Genomic DNA, 18303 nt, shown 5'->3' on the forward strand with positions numbered 1-18303 from the left:
AGAACACAGTCTATGGTTGGAGGTGTGGCTCAGTTGGCTGAGAACTAGCCAATGAAAGAATGCATGAGATACCTAGTTTGAATCCTAGTCTTCTACTTGAAACAAAAAGAAAAGAGAACACAGAGTTCCCAAGCTGATGTGCTTGCCCCAGGACTTGCCCACAATATACATAATCCTAGCATCTCATATTAACTCATAACCCCCAGCTCACCCCACCAAGCAGCTACTCATCCATCTAAAGCCACTTTCTCCCCTGGAATGAATCAGAAAATGTTTCCTTTTTTGAATACAGGGACACAGATCCCTAAGGTCCACATGTGCACCAGTTATCTCAGCACAGGGGTCGCAATGGGGTGACGTCGGGAGCTGTTCCAACACTGAGCTGGGCTTGGGAATGTGCCTCCTGCCTCCAGCTGAGGCACCTTGGTGAAGCAGGTGCAGGACAAACCACAAGCCAGCTATATCTGACATTAAGCAAAAGCTCAAATACCTCAAGAGCTCAAGCCCCAGTGAAAAAGAAGCATTCTTTCCATGAGGTGGATATAATTAACATTCTGAACTATACCCTGGGTGACTCCTCCTTGTATAGCTTCCTGTGTTGGTGGATTTCTATTTCCCAATATCGAGACAGACTATGACAAACTACTTCCTCTTTCATGGAGAGAGGCAGGATCTCTTGTCTTTCCACACAGCAGAGTCAGGATTCTCCCCAACACTGACATCAGGACACAGCAGACTGCTTAGGTCTCCATGATGCTCATTCCTGACTCCTGGCCCCAGTCTGCTCCTCCTGGCCTACTACTGATCCTCCTATTGGGACTCACAGGTGAGCATGGCCCTTGGGTAGAATTCATTCTTCCAGCTCCTAATCCAGCTCTGCCCTTGGACTTCCAGATAAACCCAGGGACAGCCTCAGAAGACTGGACAAAGCACTAAGTGCCTATAGAGCCAGAAACCTGAGCACTGTCTGTGGAGCCTTCACCTACAGCAGGTGACCAGACACTTCTAATCAGAGAGTGCTTCCAATAATAATCACACCTCTATAATATTTCAGCTGACAACCTGCTTTTCAATAGATTTGTTATTTAAATCCTTGTCATTCTTCGTCTCTTGATGAAGCAACCTGCCCAAGGCTGGGGGCAGCCAGTAAGTGGGTCTAGCTCCCAGGCCAGAATTTTTGCTCATCTTCTAAGTACAGGAAGACTCTTGTGGAACCATTTTGAGGTGGGCAAGGCTTTGGGATCCCAGATACTCAGTCACCATTGTTCTTCAGTGAGGGCCTTCTGTCTCACAATCCTCCACAGCCTCTTCCCCCTCAATACAGCCCACATTTTCTGCTTCTTGGTGCATTTGTTTAATTGTCAGACCTGGCTATAACATCGCACCTTGGGCTGGGTGAGAAAAGGAATAGTTATGGATTTCCTCACAGCTCCTTGGCTAGAGCTCCCAGATCCATGTGTAGGCAGGGGCAGCTTCTCTTCTTGCCTTGCCCTTGGAATCTTCTCCCTGTCTCTGACACATGGTCTTTCCTCCCTGTGTTTCTATGTATCTTCTTCTAACAGCATCAGTCCTGATAGATGGCCCTCCCCTACAATTTAACCTCAATGATCTCTTAAAGGCCCGCTCTCCAAATAAAGTCTCATTGAGGTAAGGACGTTCACATATAGGACACACAGGTCAGCAGGTAACAGGTCCCCACAGACAGCCTTGCTCATCTTGCTTTTCTCATGGGAACTTTGTTTTCCCTCTTTCAGGACAGCAAGATGGAGACCTGTCTTAGCAAAGACCAGGAGACCCTGCCCTGCTCACAGCTCCCCAACAGGCTGTTGCCTTTGTCCCCTTCTTTCTCCATAAAGCCGACCTGGCCTATCTTCAAATAACCATTCGTTTGGGCCAAACTATTTGCATAGGAAAGTTACTTGGTAACTGGGTCATTGCCACAGAAAATATCTACTGGACATAGAATCCAGTGGCCTAGAGAAGCATCAGAGTGAGCAATTTATATACCACACACATGGTTAATAGATACCTACTACATGCTGGAAACTCTTATGGGAACTTGGATGCATTGGTGAGTAAAAGAGCCAGAGTCATTGTCCTAGACTCTACTAGGGAAAATGACAGGAATCAGTACCCACCACCATCACAACAACAAACTAAGGGTAAGTGATGGTTTATCTTGAAAAGAGAAGAGTACTGAGGAAGAAATTCACAGCTGGGTAAAGGGCTCAGAGAATCTACAGGAGAAATGCACAAAACCAGAAGTATTTGGATGGTCACCACTGAGGGGGAAATCTGAGTGAAGTTTAGAGTGGGTGCTGGGTGAAGGGTGTGGCTGGCTGGGGGAGGGGCTTCCTGCCAGGGACACAGCCATGCAATGTCTAGAGAGTAGATCTCATTCAGCTATGCCCAAGCATTTGGCTTTCACACTGCATGAGAATGGAGCCTTCACATGGCCTGGAACCTGAGATGAGGTGCTGCATCTGGTTTGGTTTGGTTTTGTTTATTTTGCTGGTTCTAGTCTTGAACTCAGGGTTTGGGCATTGTCCCTGAGCTTTTGTGCTCAAGGCTTTACCCTCAATTCTGGAGTTTTGGTTGGTTAATTGGAGGTAAGAGTCTCACAGACTTTCTGGTGTGGGTTCTTCAGATCTCAGTATCCTAAATTGCTAGCATTACAGGCATGACCCACCACTGCTTAGCTTGAGATGGGTTTTTAAATGATTTTTCTAGTATTTGGTTGATCACAGACCATCACAGGACAGACAGAAGCCACCAGAGCATGCAGAAGGAGGAGGAGACAGCCACTGCATGTGTCCACATACATGGTTTTGCAAAGGATAACAGAGAGTAGAGAAAGGAGATAAAGCTCAGATCATTTGGGTACATGTTGAAGAGGAATACTCATGGGGTGGAAGAGACTCCAAGGTTTGGTTAGGAGTGTTGTATGCTTGTAGGGAGAAGTAATGGTGAAGCCCCTTTTGTAAATTAGTGTGTGCTGACATAATCACTTTGAAATGCACAGCACACAACATGTGCCATTTTAGGGTTTCTGTTCAACAGTGCTTATTATATTTGCTATGTTGCTTAACCATCAACATTATCTTTTTCTGAAAAATTATCTGAGCTCTGTACACGTATGTTCCAACTTCCCCTCAGGCCTGCTAGCCTCTGTGCATTCAGTCTCTGTGAATTTGTCTGTGGGAGATGCTTCAGATAACCAGACTGTCCTTCTGTATCTGGTATCTGATATTTTGAGGGTTCATCTGTGGAGAATATATTACAAGTATTTTGCTTGTTAGTCCTGAGTAATATTCCATTATCAATGTCCATCCATTCACCTGTAGAGGAATCTTTGAGCTGCTTCTACCTTTTGGCAATTGTGAATACAATGCATCCATCAAGATTATTTCGCATCCCTACTTTGAACTTGTAGAGTATCTGCCTAAGAGTAGAAGTATTGTATCACTAGGTAAGTCTATGTTTAGAGTTTCTCGGCACTGCCACTGTTTCCCACAGCAGCCACACTGCTTTCTTTACTTTCCCATCAGGAAGGGATAAAGGTTCCAATTGCTCCATACCCTCAATGTGCTCCACAGCTCATTACTTATTATTTTCTATTTGTTGTTTTTTTAATGTTTCATTTTGCTTTTGTCTTGGTTAATAGCCAGGCTAAGAGATGGGAAAGGCGTCTTCTTGCGGTCTTGTTGTGACCTGTCCCAGTGAGTTGATTTGTTGGCATCTTTCCATGTGTTCATTGATTGCTCTGTAGAGAAATATGTGCTCCTGTGCTTTGTTCTTTCAAAAGTGAATTGTGAAGCTGGGTGCTGGTGGCTCACACCTCAGGAAACTGAGATCTGAGGATCATGGTGCAAAAACAGCCTGGGCAGAAAAGACACTTATCTCCAATTAATCCCCCCAAAACAGAGTGCCGCTGTGGCTCAAGTGGTAGAGCACTAGCCTTGGGCACAAAGAGACTCAGGGATAGCGCCTAGGTCCTGAATTCAAACCCTATAACCCACCAAAAAATTGTGGGTTATTTTGTCATTAAGTTGTACGTCTTCTTTATGTATTTTTGATAACAGTTGTTGTTGGCAAACATATGTTGCAAATATTTTCTCCTTTTCAGTTCTCTCTTCTGGTGGTAAGCTAAACATATGAATTTATTCTATTAATGTTCATAGCGTTGTTGTTATGCTTAAGAAACAATTGCTGAATCTGATATCATAAAGAGTTTACTTATGTTTTCTTGTCTCCGAGTTAGGAGCTTTTTTAGTCTTATGGGTTACATTTAGGTCTTGGATTCATTTTGAGCAATTGCTACATTTAGTACAGCATAAAGCTTCATTCATCTTCTTGCTTGTAGACATTTACTTTTCCCAGATGACTGAATTGAACTACATGGAGTGACTTCTACATCTTGGGTCTGTGGAGTTGTGTTTTACCACATTTGGTGTAATTTTGTACTGAGCACCACTGTCACTCCAGACAGATGGGAAAAGCCATCCTGGCACCTGTGGTGCTCTGGGGAGGGGGAAGGCGACCTGGAGTCTCCTGCTCTCAAGCCCATTCTCTGTGCTGCCGCCCATGCTCATTCCTTCATGGCCCCCCCAGGAGTCATATGACCTACCCACTATCATGGACCAGGAAGTACAACACACCATGTGGACAGAAACTATGAGTCCTGCAGAAGACTCAGGGACTGGATATATATTTCCCTCTCTGTGCCTCAGTTTCTGCTTTGTATTACAATCTCACGTGAGGGTTCACCCTGACCACACAGGCAATGTGATGAATTCATGTCGTACACTTGGTCAGTAAGAGTCAGGATTGATGAAACTTTGAAGAACCTCACAAGATCCTATCAGGATGAATAACTGCTGTGTTTCCTCTAGGAGCCACCACAGATGGGGAGCTGCAGGTGATACAGCCATACAGGGCTATGTCTGTCGCCGCTGGAGAGACGGCCATGCTGCGCTGCACTGTGACTGTCCTGCACCCTGTGGGGCCTGTCCAGTGGTTCAGGGGGAAAGGACCAAGCCAGGAGTTGATCTTCAATCTCAAAGAACCCCACACTCCACGTGTCACACCAGTTACAGGTGTCATGTGGAGATACAGCATGGACTTTTCCATCCACCTCAGGAACGTCACCCCAGCAGACGCGGGCACCTACTACTGTGTGAAGTTCCAGAGGACGGCCACTGAGAGGGACAAGGAGTTTAAGTCTGGACCAGGCACCAAGCTATCTGTGAGTGGTGAGTACAGTGTGGCTGCCTTTGTCCTCTGGAGTGTGACAATATGTGCAGACAATAACGCCTTCAGTTCTATGAGCAACTGCCTAGAAGCATAGGTGGGGCTAGGTACTTGAGTTCATCTTTTAGTCCCTCCTCCATGGGCCTGGGAAGCCCAAGTCTTCACAGAACCTGCTGCAATGTTCCCAAGCTGGCCACTGGGGACATCTGTCCCCTGGTCATCCTGGGCCAAGCCCAAGCCCCTTGGTTCCAAAGAAGAAAGAGACAGTGTGAGGGGCTTTCCCTTCACAGGTTAGAGGCCTGCCGCCTCCAGTGAGCACTTCTCCTTGGTGCCAGAGGTCTCTCTTCGTGCCACAGACCTGAGGACTTACTGTGTGTCAGGCTCTGCTCTGAAAGCCATGGGGAAGCAGGGAGGGGCCCAGGCTGAGTCTCTGCTCCCTCCAAGCTACACCTCCTCCCTCCCTTCCCATCCCTCCCCTCAAGTGAGCACCAGCATGGGGGGGGGGGGAAGATCAGGGTGTGAATTCCTGATGTCTTCAGAAGCAGCACTGGGGAGAGTTCTGAGAGCTCAGGTTCCCTGATGAGTGTCTGCCCTGGTGGGAGGGCTGTGAGATCCGGCCTCTGCTCTGGCTCTAGTGTGCACCCTGCCTTAGGTACTTGCTCTCACAGGTGCTGAAGCTCTGAGAAAAACTCTGTCATCTACCCAGACCCAGTTCTCCTGTGGGTGACAGAGGGGACTCGGGTGAGGCAGCAAAGATGCTCCCCTTGGGTTTTCTGTCAGTTCCAGGGTCTTCTTTCTACCTTCTGACCCCAGGATGCTCAGCACTCAGAACTGTCAGATTCACCCAAGCAATCCCCAAGTTTATGGTTTTTGATGGGACTTAGATTCCCTTGAGTTGTCAGTTTCTACCTCCTTCGTCTGTAAGGTGATAGATGTCATTGCCCTAGACTATCTGCATTCTGAGAGAGTGGAGGGACACACACCAAGAGTGTCAGGGTCATTGCTGCTGTCAGTAGCATAATGGTCAAGAGGACTAGAGATGGAGCCTCGTGGCTGGTCCCACATCCCAGCCCAGCCACTTGCCAGCCTGTGACCTGGGACAATGTACTGCCCACAGTGGGCCTCCGTGTCCCCAGCTGGCCCTGATGATCCCTCCTAGAGCATGGCAGGACAGCAGGATGGAAGTCCAGGGGCACTTAGAGCAGCACCTGGCTTATAGGAAATGTTCCATCTAAATGAGCTGTGATGGGCAGAGGCCATGTGACCTTGCACAGGTCACTTTCCCTCTCTGAGCCCCAGGTGTCAATGGGATTGGTGGGATTGGTAGTTCCCCACCTGACTTGTCACTGGAACCACCTGGGAACCCAGGTGGTACCCTAGAAATCCAGCTGTACTTGATCTGCTGTGGATGTGAAGTTCCCAATTATGGCAGGAGATTCTAAAACAGAGCCAGGGTTGAGAATCTCTGAGGTTCTCATGCTCACCCTCAGATCAAAGGAGAAAAGTCCACGGGCAATGTGGTGTGAGACCCTTTCCCTGTGGCTGACTCAGAAAACCACATGCCAGGCACAGCTCTGTGTCACTGAGGACTTAAGCACCCACCCTCTACCCCACCACCCCCACACAGCGCTCCCATGTCTCTGTTCACAGCTGCTCTGGGGAAAGGCCCTGAGCTCCGTGTTTTTAGGAAGTTGCTGTGGTAAATGAATATGTCAACATGGTATCATTCAAGATGCGCTTACTGTATACCAGATGCTGTGCCCTGACCAGCCTTCATTCACTTCTGGGGGGTGGGGAGGAAGGGGAGAAAGGGACAAGCAGGTATTGTATCAATTTTCTGTTGTTTAGTTTTTTATTGTTATTATGGAGGTAATATACAGAGGGGTTACAGTTACATAAGTCAGGTAAAGAGTACATTTCTTTCTGGACAGTGTCATCAACTCTTTCACCGTTTTTCCCTCCATCCCCACCCACAAATTGTAAAGTTCATTTTCAACAAAGTGTCTAGTGAGTATTACTGTTGCATTTGTTCACCCATTTGTCCTTCCATTTCTGTGCCCCTCTTACCCTCCCAAAGATAGATACATGAAAGAATAAATTAAAAAGTAAACAAAACAAAAACAGCAATGAAGAAAAAACACCTCTTTTTTCTATGACCTGAAGTTCATTTAGACAAATATGATTTTATATGCTTAGATACACATAGGCATTGTGCCTTTGTGTTCCTCTCCTAAGAATATCTTCCTTTTGGTCACACTGTGTGGGAACACCTAGAGTTCTGTATACTTTATCATGTTCCAGTATGTTTAGATCTAGTTTCTGCATATGAAAGCAAACATGCCAGTTTGTTTGAGCTTAGCTTGACTCGCTTAACATGATCTATTCTAAGTCCATCCATTTCCCTGCAAATGGCAAAATATTATTCTTTCTAATGGCTGTATAAAATTTCACTGTGTGTATACATACCACATTTTTTTAGTCCACTCATCTATTGTAGGGCATCTGAGCTGTTTCCATAGCTAGGATGTTGTGAATAATACAGCAAGGATCATGGATGTGCAAGTGTCTTTATAGTATCCTGGCTTGTGATGTGCTGGGGTAGATGCCCAGTAGTGGTATGGTTGGATCAGAAGGAAGATCTATGTGTATCCACTTTTTATAGAAGGGGACACTTAGGCTGAGATGGAGAACAGTTGTATGGAGAGGTGGGCCAGTGCTATAACATGTGTCCACATCCACATGGGCCTGTGTTTGATCCCTTACTATGCTGTATGCACATGACTACACAAGGTGTGTAGAGGTGTCTGTATGTATCTGTATAGTGTATATATATGAGAGAGAGACAGAGACAGAGACAGAGAGAGAGAGGAAGGAGGGAGGTAGGGAGGGAGAAAGGGAGGGAAGGAGGGAAAGGGGGCAAAGGAATGTGTATATAATTGATCAGGCTATATGGGATGAGATGAGCCTAGGTGCCCTAGGCCAGACAGAGCACCCATCCTTACTCCATCAAGAATCAAACACTTGTAACCTCCCCCCAACATGAACAGGATGGGAGAACTGAAGAACTAAGGGGCCTAAAGCAATTGGGCTAGCATCAGGACCCACAAACATTTGACAGAAGGAAGCTAATGACAGCCTCCCACCCTCCAGTTTCTGGTGGGCTGCTGGGGTCTTGATGGCCTGGAGTCTACCTGGCCATACTTTTTTTTACTTCCTCACCTCTTAGAGACTTTGCATCTTCTTCTGAAATAAGAAATAAAGTGTGTTTCTTTTCCAGCTTTATTGGGAGGTTTAATAAACATGATCTTATCATCAGTGTCTGGGGACAGAGCTCAGAGGTAGATCCTGTGCTTAGCAGGCATGAGGCTCTGGATTCGGTGTTCAGAACAGTAGTAATCATAATGACAATAGTATATAGTAGTACTAATAGCAGCAGTGTGTGGGAAGGTTACTCACAGCATCTCTCCTGCACGGCAGGGCAGGCTCTGCAATCACATCTCTGTCTGTAAATGCTCCTTTGTAGCCAGACCTTCTCTTCCCGTGGTTTCCAGCCCTGCAGCCAGGGCCATACCTGGGCAGACAGTGAGCTTCACCTGCAAGTCCCACGGCTTCTTCCCCAGGAACATCACCCTGAAGTGGTTCAAAAACGGGAAGCAGCTCCCTGACTTCCAGACCAGCCTGGACCCCAAGGGAGAGAGTGTCTCCTACAACATCTCCAGCACAGCCAAGGTGGTGCTGACCCCCGGGGACGTCCGCTCTCAGGTCATCTGTGAGGTGGCCCACGTCACCTTGTCTGGGGGCCCTCTCCGTGGGATTGCCGACTTGTCTAACGCCATCCAAGGTAGATGACCCCAGGTCCCAACCCAAGCCCCTGCCTGCCTACCAAGCCTGTTGCCCAGTGCTCAGCAGTCCTGCTGTCGAGCATTCATGCCCAGCACTGTGCTGGCGACTGCACTTCCTTTACCAACAGCAACTACATGTACTGGACCCACGTGCATGCCCAGCCCCTCCATACCTGTGCCCTGATATTGGGGTTCATCACTCCAGCCCCTCCTCTGTGGTCTCTGAGCCAAAAGATCAGAGTCTGTGCCTGTGCTATTTCAGTGCCAGCCACTTTGACGGTCAGCCAGCAGCCCACGATGGCAGGGAACCAGGTGAAAGTCACCTGCATGGCGTCCAACTTCTACCCCTCAAGCCTGCAGCTGACCTGGATGGAGAATGGAAACATGTCGCTGACCAAAACCGGCTGTGCCCACACCGAGAACAAGGATGGGACTTACAACCAGATGAGCTGGCTGCTGGTGAACGTCTCTGCACACAGGAAGAAGGTGGTGCTCACCTGCCAGGTGGAGCATGAGGACCAGCCCGCCACCACTGCCAACCTCATCCTGGAGGCCTCTGCCCAGCAAAAGGAGCAGGGCGCAGAAACAACCCCAGGTGAGCCCTCCACGGCAGATGGCCAGCTCCTGGAATGTTTCACTAGATGTTATTTCCTTTAACAGGTTTAAATATCCAAAGTACTATATAGTGCTGATTATAGACAAATCTAGAAGTCTAGAAAATAGAGTTGTACGGTCAGTTCACACCCCAAGAGGAGCTGGTGCGAGTTTGGTGCACAGCTCCATGGGTCTTTAGCATAAAGATATTGAAGGTGAGAGAAGGAAAGGGACAGTCCTGCCCAGGCATCTGGCCTCCTGCCTTCATCACCCACAGTTGTTCTGTTCTCCTTCCTCATGGCCTCTCCTTATTCTTTAATCTTTTAACCTCCATCCAGTTTCCCTTCCATCTTAGACTTGTCCTCACACAGCTGGATCCTCACCCAGAAGATGCTGGCACCTGCTGATTTAAATCGAAAAGGTGTCCCTGGGAGCCTGGGATTGAAAGAGGAACCGGGCTTCAAGGTAACCAGGCTTGGTCACACAACAGGGCCTCAGTGTCTCCTGATTTGTGGACAATGGACCCAAAGCCACCCTGGCCCTCACTACACATCCAGGACAGAGAAGGAGAAGTTTCTCTTTGATCCGCTGCCACCTTCAAACTCCTTGTGAGTTAGACATTTTACAGACAAAGAAACCAGGACTGGGGACCAGGTGGGGTGCTGTTGATGACCCCTTGCCCTTAGAACAGGGGTCACACAAGCTTATCAAGGGACATCTGAGTTTCCTGATGACTGGCCATCACCAACCTGTAAAGCTAATGAAATGCTCCCCTCCAGTGCTCACTGCCCCAGTGGCTGGCTACAGTCCTTCCTAGAACCACTCTGTGTTAGCTCCCTGCCATGGAATACAGGAGCACTTTTCCTCTTTTAGAAGGGTCTAGGGTCCTCCCAGTACTCATCTGCAGGGTCAGTACTAAGTCAGTGGCTTGGCTGTGGGAAAAGTAAAGATAAGAAGCAGAGGAAAACTGGGTGCTGGTGGACCATGCCTGTTAGCCTAGATACTCAGGGGGCTGAGATCTGAGGATCATGGTTGGAAGCCATCCTGGGAAGAAAAGTCCCAATGAAGCCCTTATCTCCAATTAACCACTCAAAAGCTGGATGTGCAGCTGTGGTTCAAAATGGTAGAATACAAGTCTTGCCAAAACGCTCAGACACAGCTCCCAGGACTTGAGAGGGAAAAAAAGGCAAGGACAATTTCATTGCTAGAGAGATGAGCAGAAACTGCATAATTACGTCTACTAGAAGTTCAGTCCTAGTGGGACACCAGTGCAAACAGAGTCCACAGCTGGGTTGTCAAGCGATTAAAGACATTGTCCTACAAAACCAAGATCACTATCATGGTTAATAAAATTCACAGTAACTCTTCCACATCTGAAAGGGAGTACCAGGTGCTGATGGCTCACAGCTGAACTCCGAGATACTCAGGAGGCTGAGATATAAGAATTGTGGTTTGCAACCATCCTGGGATGAAATGTCTGTGAGATGCTTGTTTTCAATTAATCAGCAAAAACCTAGAAATGAAGCTATGACTCAATTAGTAGAGTGCTAGCCTTGAGCAAAAACTCTAAGGGACAGTGCCCACACCATGAATGCAAGCCCCAGTATGGAGATTAAACGAAATAAAGAGTACTATTTTTTTTCTTTTTCTTCTTTTTTTTGGGGGGGGTCTGGTTGTGGGGCCTGAACTCTGGGCCTGGGCGCTGTCCCTCAGCTCTTCAGCTCAAGGCTAGCGCTCTACCACTTGAACCACAGCGCCACTTCCGGCTTTTTTCTTTTTGTTTATGTGGTGCTGAGGAATTGAACCCAGGGCCTCATGCATGCAAGGCAAGCGCTCTACCACTGAGCCACCTTCCCAGCCCCGAGTACTATTTTTCAAAAATTACTTTTATTTTTCGAATTTGTGTGCCAATAAATTTTCTTTCAATTCATCCATGTGTATGTATGCACACGCACACGCATGAGCATGCACGTGTGCATGCACGTGTGCCTGCATGGCACACCCATCCTGGGGCTTGAATTCAGAGCCTGGATGCTATCCCCGAGCTTTTGTGCTCAAGGCTAGCACTCTACCACTCTACCACGAGCCACAGCTGCAGTTCAGGCCTTTTGGTGGTTAACTGCAAGTAAGAATCTCACAAATTTTCCTGCCTGGGCTGGCTTCAGATCTCAGCCTCCTGAGTAACTAAGATTACAGGTGAGCCACTGGCAATGAGACGAATTCATCTCTAAATGCTTGGTCACAGCTTCCTGTGAAAACATTTGAGCTTTATAAATCTTTCCAGGATTAAAATGACTAATTCAGCTTCCCTTAAGGGTTCAGTTCACAGAGTGCTCCCTCATATGTCAAATGCATGCTCCCTGGCTACAGGTCATTTGAGAAGGTTCTGGACACTTTAGGAAATGGGACCAAGCTAGAAGAAATAAGTCACTGGGTAATAGATTCAAGGGCTCCCTCTTGTCCTTAGCTCCTTCCTCTTCTTTTCCTCTCTTTTCCTCCTTCTCCTTTCTCCTTCTTCCTTTCACTTTCCCTCTCCCTTTTTCTATCCCATTCTCTGTCCCTTTCCCTCTCCCTGTCCCTTTCTTCCTCTTTACATCCCCCTGTCTCCCTTAATGAACACCATGACACAACCTGAGTAGCTTCTGTCAAGTGGCCCCACAAGTCCAGGATGCTCTTTCTACCCAGGTGTCCAGATCAACAGAGCCCAGAGACATGACTTCAAACCTCTGAAACGAAGAGCAAAATCAACCCTTCCACCTTTTACATTGGATTTCTCAGACATTAGTAGAGCCATCCCCATTAATTATTTTTATACTAGAGGAATTGTGGTGAGTTGTACTGTTTCATGAATTTTGGTCTGTCTCCTCTCCAGTGTGAACTTTCTGCATTAAGAATTCTACACTACACACACTCTGAGCCCTGTGATTTCTCTAGGATCAGCCACTGCAGATGGGGCAAGTTCTGGCTCTGGGGAGGAATGGACTCAGGGGGCTCTCTAATGGCTCCTCTTCTGTCTTGATTTTTCAGATACTATGTGTTTTAATCTTGCTGTGCTCCTGATAGTTCTGCTCCTCAGCTCCAAGGTGTTGCTGGCAGTTGGAGTCTCTGCCATCTACATCCACAGGAAATAAATGGTAAGTTGAAAGGGAGGGAGGGTAGGCCAAGGAAGGGTCAGCAGGCAACCAGTTCGCTGTCACACAGTGTCAGAGTCACTGGAGTCTAGAGGGGACAGAGGTCCCTCCCCAGCTCAGAAGTCTCATGGAGCCTTGTGAGAGGTGCCCAGTTCCCAGAGTGAATGTGAGTCTGCAGGAGGGGTGAGGTCAAGGGTTTGGGAAGGGTGTCCACAGGGTCTGAGGGGCTGCATGGAGGAGGTGGAACAAAGAGTGGGAAGAGGGACAAAGCACTCGATGGTCCCCTTGGAGGCCATCACTAGAGTCCCTCAATGATGGGACTCCCTGGGACAAGGAGAATGCAACTTGAGCAATATTAAAGGTTTCAGGTGTGCAGATTAAGGGCTGGCCCTACTCTGGCTGAATGCACAAGAGAGAACCATTCGAACCAACACAATGGACAAAGAGTGGGCATGCAAGCAGGAAGCTGAGGGAAGGGAACAGTGTGTCCCAGGGGCTCCTGTCCTCTCTGGACAGGTGCCCAGGAGTGAGCAGCACCAGGAACATCAGAGCACTCAGAAGACAATTCATGAACGAGGCGAGGACTCAATGTGACATCTCCTCCACAGCGCTCTCCTTCCTCCAACCCTGCCACATGGGACTCTCAGTCACTGCAACCTTCACACTTGGAGACATACAGCCTGGGGTAAAAAGCAGACAGAAACTTTTCACGGACTCTGCTCCAGCACCTCTTCTCCCAGGACAACACCCAGTCCCCAGACTTCTATTTCCTTTCTACTTGGGGACTTATCCCCACCCCCAGCAGTTGGGCTGCTTTTCTGCTTCTGAGCTGAAGCTGTGATACCAGCTCTGAGGACTGACTCAGAACACCGCCTTAGGATGTGAGGAATGAGCCCAGCCTGAATACCTCAGGAGGTCCCACCCATCACTTCTGGGTAACCATCACCATACCCCCAGTCAGTCACGGAGGCATTAGTATTCCTCAGGGAAAGGCTCATGTAAGATAAGGTGCCTTTGGGTCTGTGGTAGAGAAACTGAGGAGGTAAATTTAATATGGCTGGGTAGCAGATAGACATGAATGGATGAGTGTGATCTTTTCTGAATTTAACCAACCCGGGGGATGACAAGAACATATCCTTAACCTGAATTAGGTGGGAATCATGGCCATATAAGAGCAGATGCTAAATTCATATTTGCATAGCTGGTGTACAAATAAAGATGTCAAGAAAGCTAAAGAGTATATGTCCACATCATTAACCCAAATGAATCAGATACTAGCAGGTGGATTCAAAATTTTGCTTTTTTGTATGTGTTAGTACTGGGGCTTGAACTCAACGCCTAGGCACTGTCCCTTAGCTTTTTTCACTTAAATCTAGCACTTTAACTACTTAAGCCACAGCTCCACTTCCAGCTTTCTGGTGGTTAACTGGAGATAAAACTCTCACAGACTTTTGCTAGCCAGGCGCTGGTGGCTCACGCCTGTAATCCTAGCTACTCAGGAGGCTGAGATCTGAGGATCGCGGTTCAAAGCCAGCCCGGGCACGAAAGACCGTGAGACTCCTATCTCCAATAAAAACCACCAGAAAACCGGAAGTGGCGCTGTAGCTCAAGTGGTAGAGCGCTCGCCTTGAGCTGAAGAGCTGAGGGACAGCGCCCAGGCCCAGAGTTCAAGCCCCACGACTGACAAAAAAAAAAAACCTCTCACAGACTTTTGAGCCAAGATTCTCAGATCTCAGCCTCCTGAGTAGTTAGGTTTACAGGTGTTGAGCCCAGTGTCAGGCGTGGACACAGGATTTTAACCCAGATTGTGTCTGATCCCAAAACGGATGCTCTTGTGCATTAATGATTATTACTCACTCTCTAGAGAGCTCAGAGGCATATGAAAGAAGTATGGGATAATGGCTGGGCATCTCTGCATAGAATGTAGCTCTCCAGAACAATGGGATGAGATGGTGACATCATAGAGAGAAAGGAGAGTTGTCTCCACACATAATTTCACAGAACATATGTACCCTCTGCCTTTATTTCTTCCCGTGTTCTGCTGATCCTGAAACCTAGTGGAACCCGAGGCAGGAGACATTGGTCCCAAAGAGGGCATGGATAGGGAAAGTGGTTGGTAGGAAGGAATGCTTGAATGTTGAAGGGTTAGCAGCTAAGTATGAGTCCATAGAAATAAGCTTGGTGATTGGGTAGAGCCCATTCCAGGGTTGAGGGAAGGAAGAATGTTGCATGCTGGTTCTGGTTTTGTTGGTGTTCTCGTCTTTATTTTTATGCCAGAATTGGGGTTTGAACTTAAAGCCTCATCTTAAAGCTTCTTTTATTCAAGGCTGGTGCTTAACCATTTGATCCATACCTCCACTTCTAGCTTGTTTGCTGGTTGTTAAAAGAGTCTCGGATTTGTCTGTTTCAGTTGGCTTTAAACCATGATTCCTAGCTCCCAGGCTCCTGAGTAGCTAAGATTACAGGCAGGAGCCTGCTGCACCTGGCTCTGGTTCTGTTGGTTCTGGGCTTTTTTTTCTACTTCTGTATATTCCTTCTCCAAAAGCTGACTCCAAACACAGTTCAGACAGTACAGGCAACCCTCACTCTCCAAAGTATGTTGCTAGGTATGTTGCTTTTCCTCTTGGAGAGGGTTCCCAAAGCCCTACCTTCCCTCCTGTCCTCTACAGAACAAGCAATGGCCATCTCCAAAACTCGGGTCGCTCTTTCAGTTGCCCCTGATTCCTCTGCAGGAAGCAGGGAAGAAAGTCACTTCCGGTATTGTATGGAGGGATCCCAGCAAAACCCAGAGCCCTCAAAAGACATTCCATCAGAATTCGGTTTTGGTCTTTGACACTTCTGGAGTCCAAGGAAAGGGTTCATTGTAAAGTCCACCTCCACTAGCAGTGGGCAGCTCAGCAAGCTCCAGTTGTAGGGCTCCTGCATGAGTAGGATCCATCCTGCCCTTCACAGGGCTTTGTGCTCCTGGTGCAGCCCAGCTCTTCAGGGCTCCTGCCGAAGCAAGGGCTCTGGGTCTGGAGAAGCCTGCTGAGGTGGAATGAGGTTCTGGAACAGTATAGTCTCACAGGTCTGAGAACGGTCACCTAGGACAATCCTGGACTTTGCTAGCAATGACTTCTCAACTTACAGCAAATGTGTCTGTCCCACCTTATAATTCCAAAGGAAAAACTGTCTCTCCCCTATGGCCTTTCCCCTCATCACAATCCCCTTCCTCTGACATCATGGAGGCAGGCACTATAGTCTACCCTCACCAAGCCAAGTCCAGGGCCTCTCCAGGAAAGGCATTCAGATAGAGCAGGCTCTGCAGACCACCATGATACCCATTCCTGCCTCCCCAGCCCGCCCGCCTCTGCTTTCCCTCCTGCTGCCCCTGCTGCTGGAACTCAGAGGTCAGTGGAGTCTTGCTATGGTGTGGATGTCATTCATACCTCAAGGTTCATGTGCTGGAATCTCAGTTCTTAGTAGGGTGGTGATGGGGGATGTGTAGATCTTTAAAAGGTAGAGCCTACAGAGAAGTCATTAGATTCCTAGATACTGCCCTTGGAAGGGATTAAGGTGTTTCTCATGGGACCTTCATTGGCTGTGGTGGGAGAGTTATTAGAAATTTCCCAGGCTGGCCCCATCCTTCCTCTTTCTGGCTTCCTGTTTAGCAGTGGGTTGTCTTCCTCCCTGTCATGAGGACGTTCAGTCAAGAGGGTAGGGGACTGTTTGCAAGAACCTGTGCTGTGCTATTTGGACTTTCAATCTCCTGAACTATGAGCTACATAAATTTCTCTTCTTAAAGTTTGTCTGCCCAGGGGAATTTGTTATAGTCACAAACAAAACAGACTAGTAAAGTATAGGTATGGTAGGGACTCCCCCTCTACCTGTTTAATTTGCTTTCCTGATCTTTTCCCATAGACTCTTGCTTTAGAAGGTTTTTCTATGGTCCACCCTGGAACAGTTAGAATTTAGAACATCAAACTGAGATTGCCCCCAGCTTACAAAATCTGGCTAGTGTTCCATTCCTTTGTTCCAATAATGGACTCACACCCAGGGGTCACAAGGCTGAGTACCCACCTCTTCAAAACTCCTGCCTTCTAACCTCTGGAAATTTATTACCACTTCACCAATATGAAATCATAAAGCAAGGGAATACTCTACGGTGCAACAACCCGGAAATCATTGCTGGAATTTTTTTTTAAAGTTACTGCACTTGTGGAACATGGCCAGAAGTTTCTCCAGACCAGCAATAGTGCTTCCTGGTTCTGCTTCTATTCTGAAGCATCTTAGAGACCCCTGGAGTCTCTTACTCAAGCCTTTGTTCCACATTATTAGAAGCTTTGAGTCCCAATTTGCCATCGTGGGGAAAATCAAATGTTCAGAGCAAATGGAAGCAGAATCAAAACAATTACCTCAGTATGAAGAAGGAGCAGGAAACCCTGAGTGTTTGAGTGGGTGAGACCTCCCAGATCCACTGGGAAGCCTTAGCAAATACCAAGCTTATGTAATCTCTTCCAGGAAACAGAAAAGGACCGACCACTTCCCAAATCATTTTATGAGGGTATTATTATCTAAATAGCAAAACAAGATAAATATTGTACAAAAGAGAAAAAACACTATACCCCAATATCTCTCATGACCTTAGGTGCAAAATCCTCAACAAAGTGTTAGCGAATACAATCTGACAATGTGTAAAGTTTATAACACCATGACTAATTGGATTTATTCCAGGCATGCAAGGTGTTTCAAAACGGGAAAATCAGTCTTTGAAATCCACCATACCAAGAGGTTAAAAGAAGGAAATTTGCAAGATGATACCAATTGGTGTGTGGGAGAAAAAAAACACAAAATTCAACACCTGTCATGACACAAGCTTTCAGCAAACTTGAGAGGAAGATTCTCCTCAATTTCAGAGCTCATTGACAAAACCTGATCACTATAATAATACTTAACAATGAAAGACGGGATGTTTTTCCCCTAAGAAAAACTCACACATCTTGATGAATATTTTATTTTCCAGACAATGTATAGTATACATTGGGGACTGACTTTTTAAAGAGAAGGTGACAATGCATAAAGATCATAGACTTTATTCCTAGTTAACGTTTTTGAAGGGGGAGCAGAAGCCATCCTGAAGAGATCCCCTTGTGATGACTGAATATACCCAAGTGCGTGGATGACTCTTGGAATGATACTTGAATAAACCTGAATGCGCCCAGTCAGTATTTACAAGGACTTTGTAGAAGCAACCCATTGTAAGAAAAAGTAATCTTGGTTTTATGAATAGGAAATCCCTTTTTAAATGTTACCCTTCTATTTAGTTTCAAGGTTTAAAAAGGCTTCAGTGATTATCTATCTTCATATTGATTTAATTTAGGTCAAACAAAAGCTAGCCTCAAGGATGTGTGAATGTTTTATAGGCATCATAGAAGAGGCACTTCAGTGTTACACTGGAAGCTTACAATTGCTCATAACTTGCTGACGATGGAGACATATAGAGACAC

At 47.0% G+C, this 18303-nt stretch overlaps 2 protein-coding genes across 3 annotated transcripts in view; both read left to right on the forward strand.

The window, feature by feature from the left end:
* Positions 1 to 4909: 4909 nt before the first annotated feature.
* LOC138816818 (signal-regulatory protein beta-1-like) lies at positions 4910 to 14037 on the forward strand. The gene is made up of 5 exons (XM_070006917.1): positions 4910 to 5252; positions 8774 to 9091; positions 9355 to 9687; positions 12714 to 12820; positions 13426 to 14037. The coding sequence occupies exons 1-4, from the start codon at positions 4940 to 4942 to the stop codon at positions 12815 to 12817; spliced, it is 1068 nt and encodes a 355-aa protein (XP_069863018.1). The 5' UTR covers positions 4910 to 4939; the 3' UTR covers positions 12818 to 12820; positions 13426 to 14037.
* Positions 14038 to 16093: 2056 nt separating this feature from the next.
* Positions 16094 to 18303, forward strand: part of LOC138816816 (immunoglobulin gamma-1 heavy chain-like) — a 37464-nt gene continuing 35254 nt past the window's right edge. For both annotated transcript variants that reach the window (XM_070006914.1, XM_070006913.1), the window contains exon 1: positions 16094 to 16206. In XM_070006914.1, the coding sequence (XP_069863015.1) occupies positions 16131 to 16206 (76 nt within the window). In that variant the 5' untranslated portion in view covers positions 16094 to 16130. The remainder of the gene's footprint in view (positions 16207 to 18303) is intronic.

The sequence above is a fragment of the Dipodomys merriami genome, unplaced genomic scaffold, assembly GCF_024711535.1.
Source record: "Dipodomys merriami isolate MVZ:Mamm:240054 unplaced genomic scaffold, mDipMer1.0.p SCAF_7, whole genome shotgun sequence".
Classification (NCBI taxonomy): Eukaryota; Metazoa; Chordata; class Mammalia; order Rodentia; family Heteromyidae; genus Dipodomys; species Dipodomys merriami.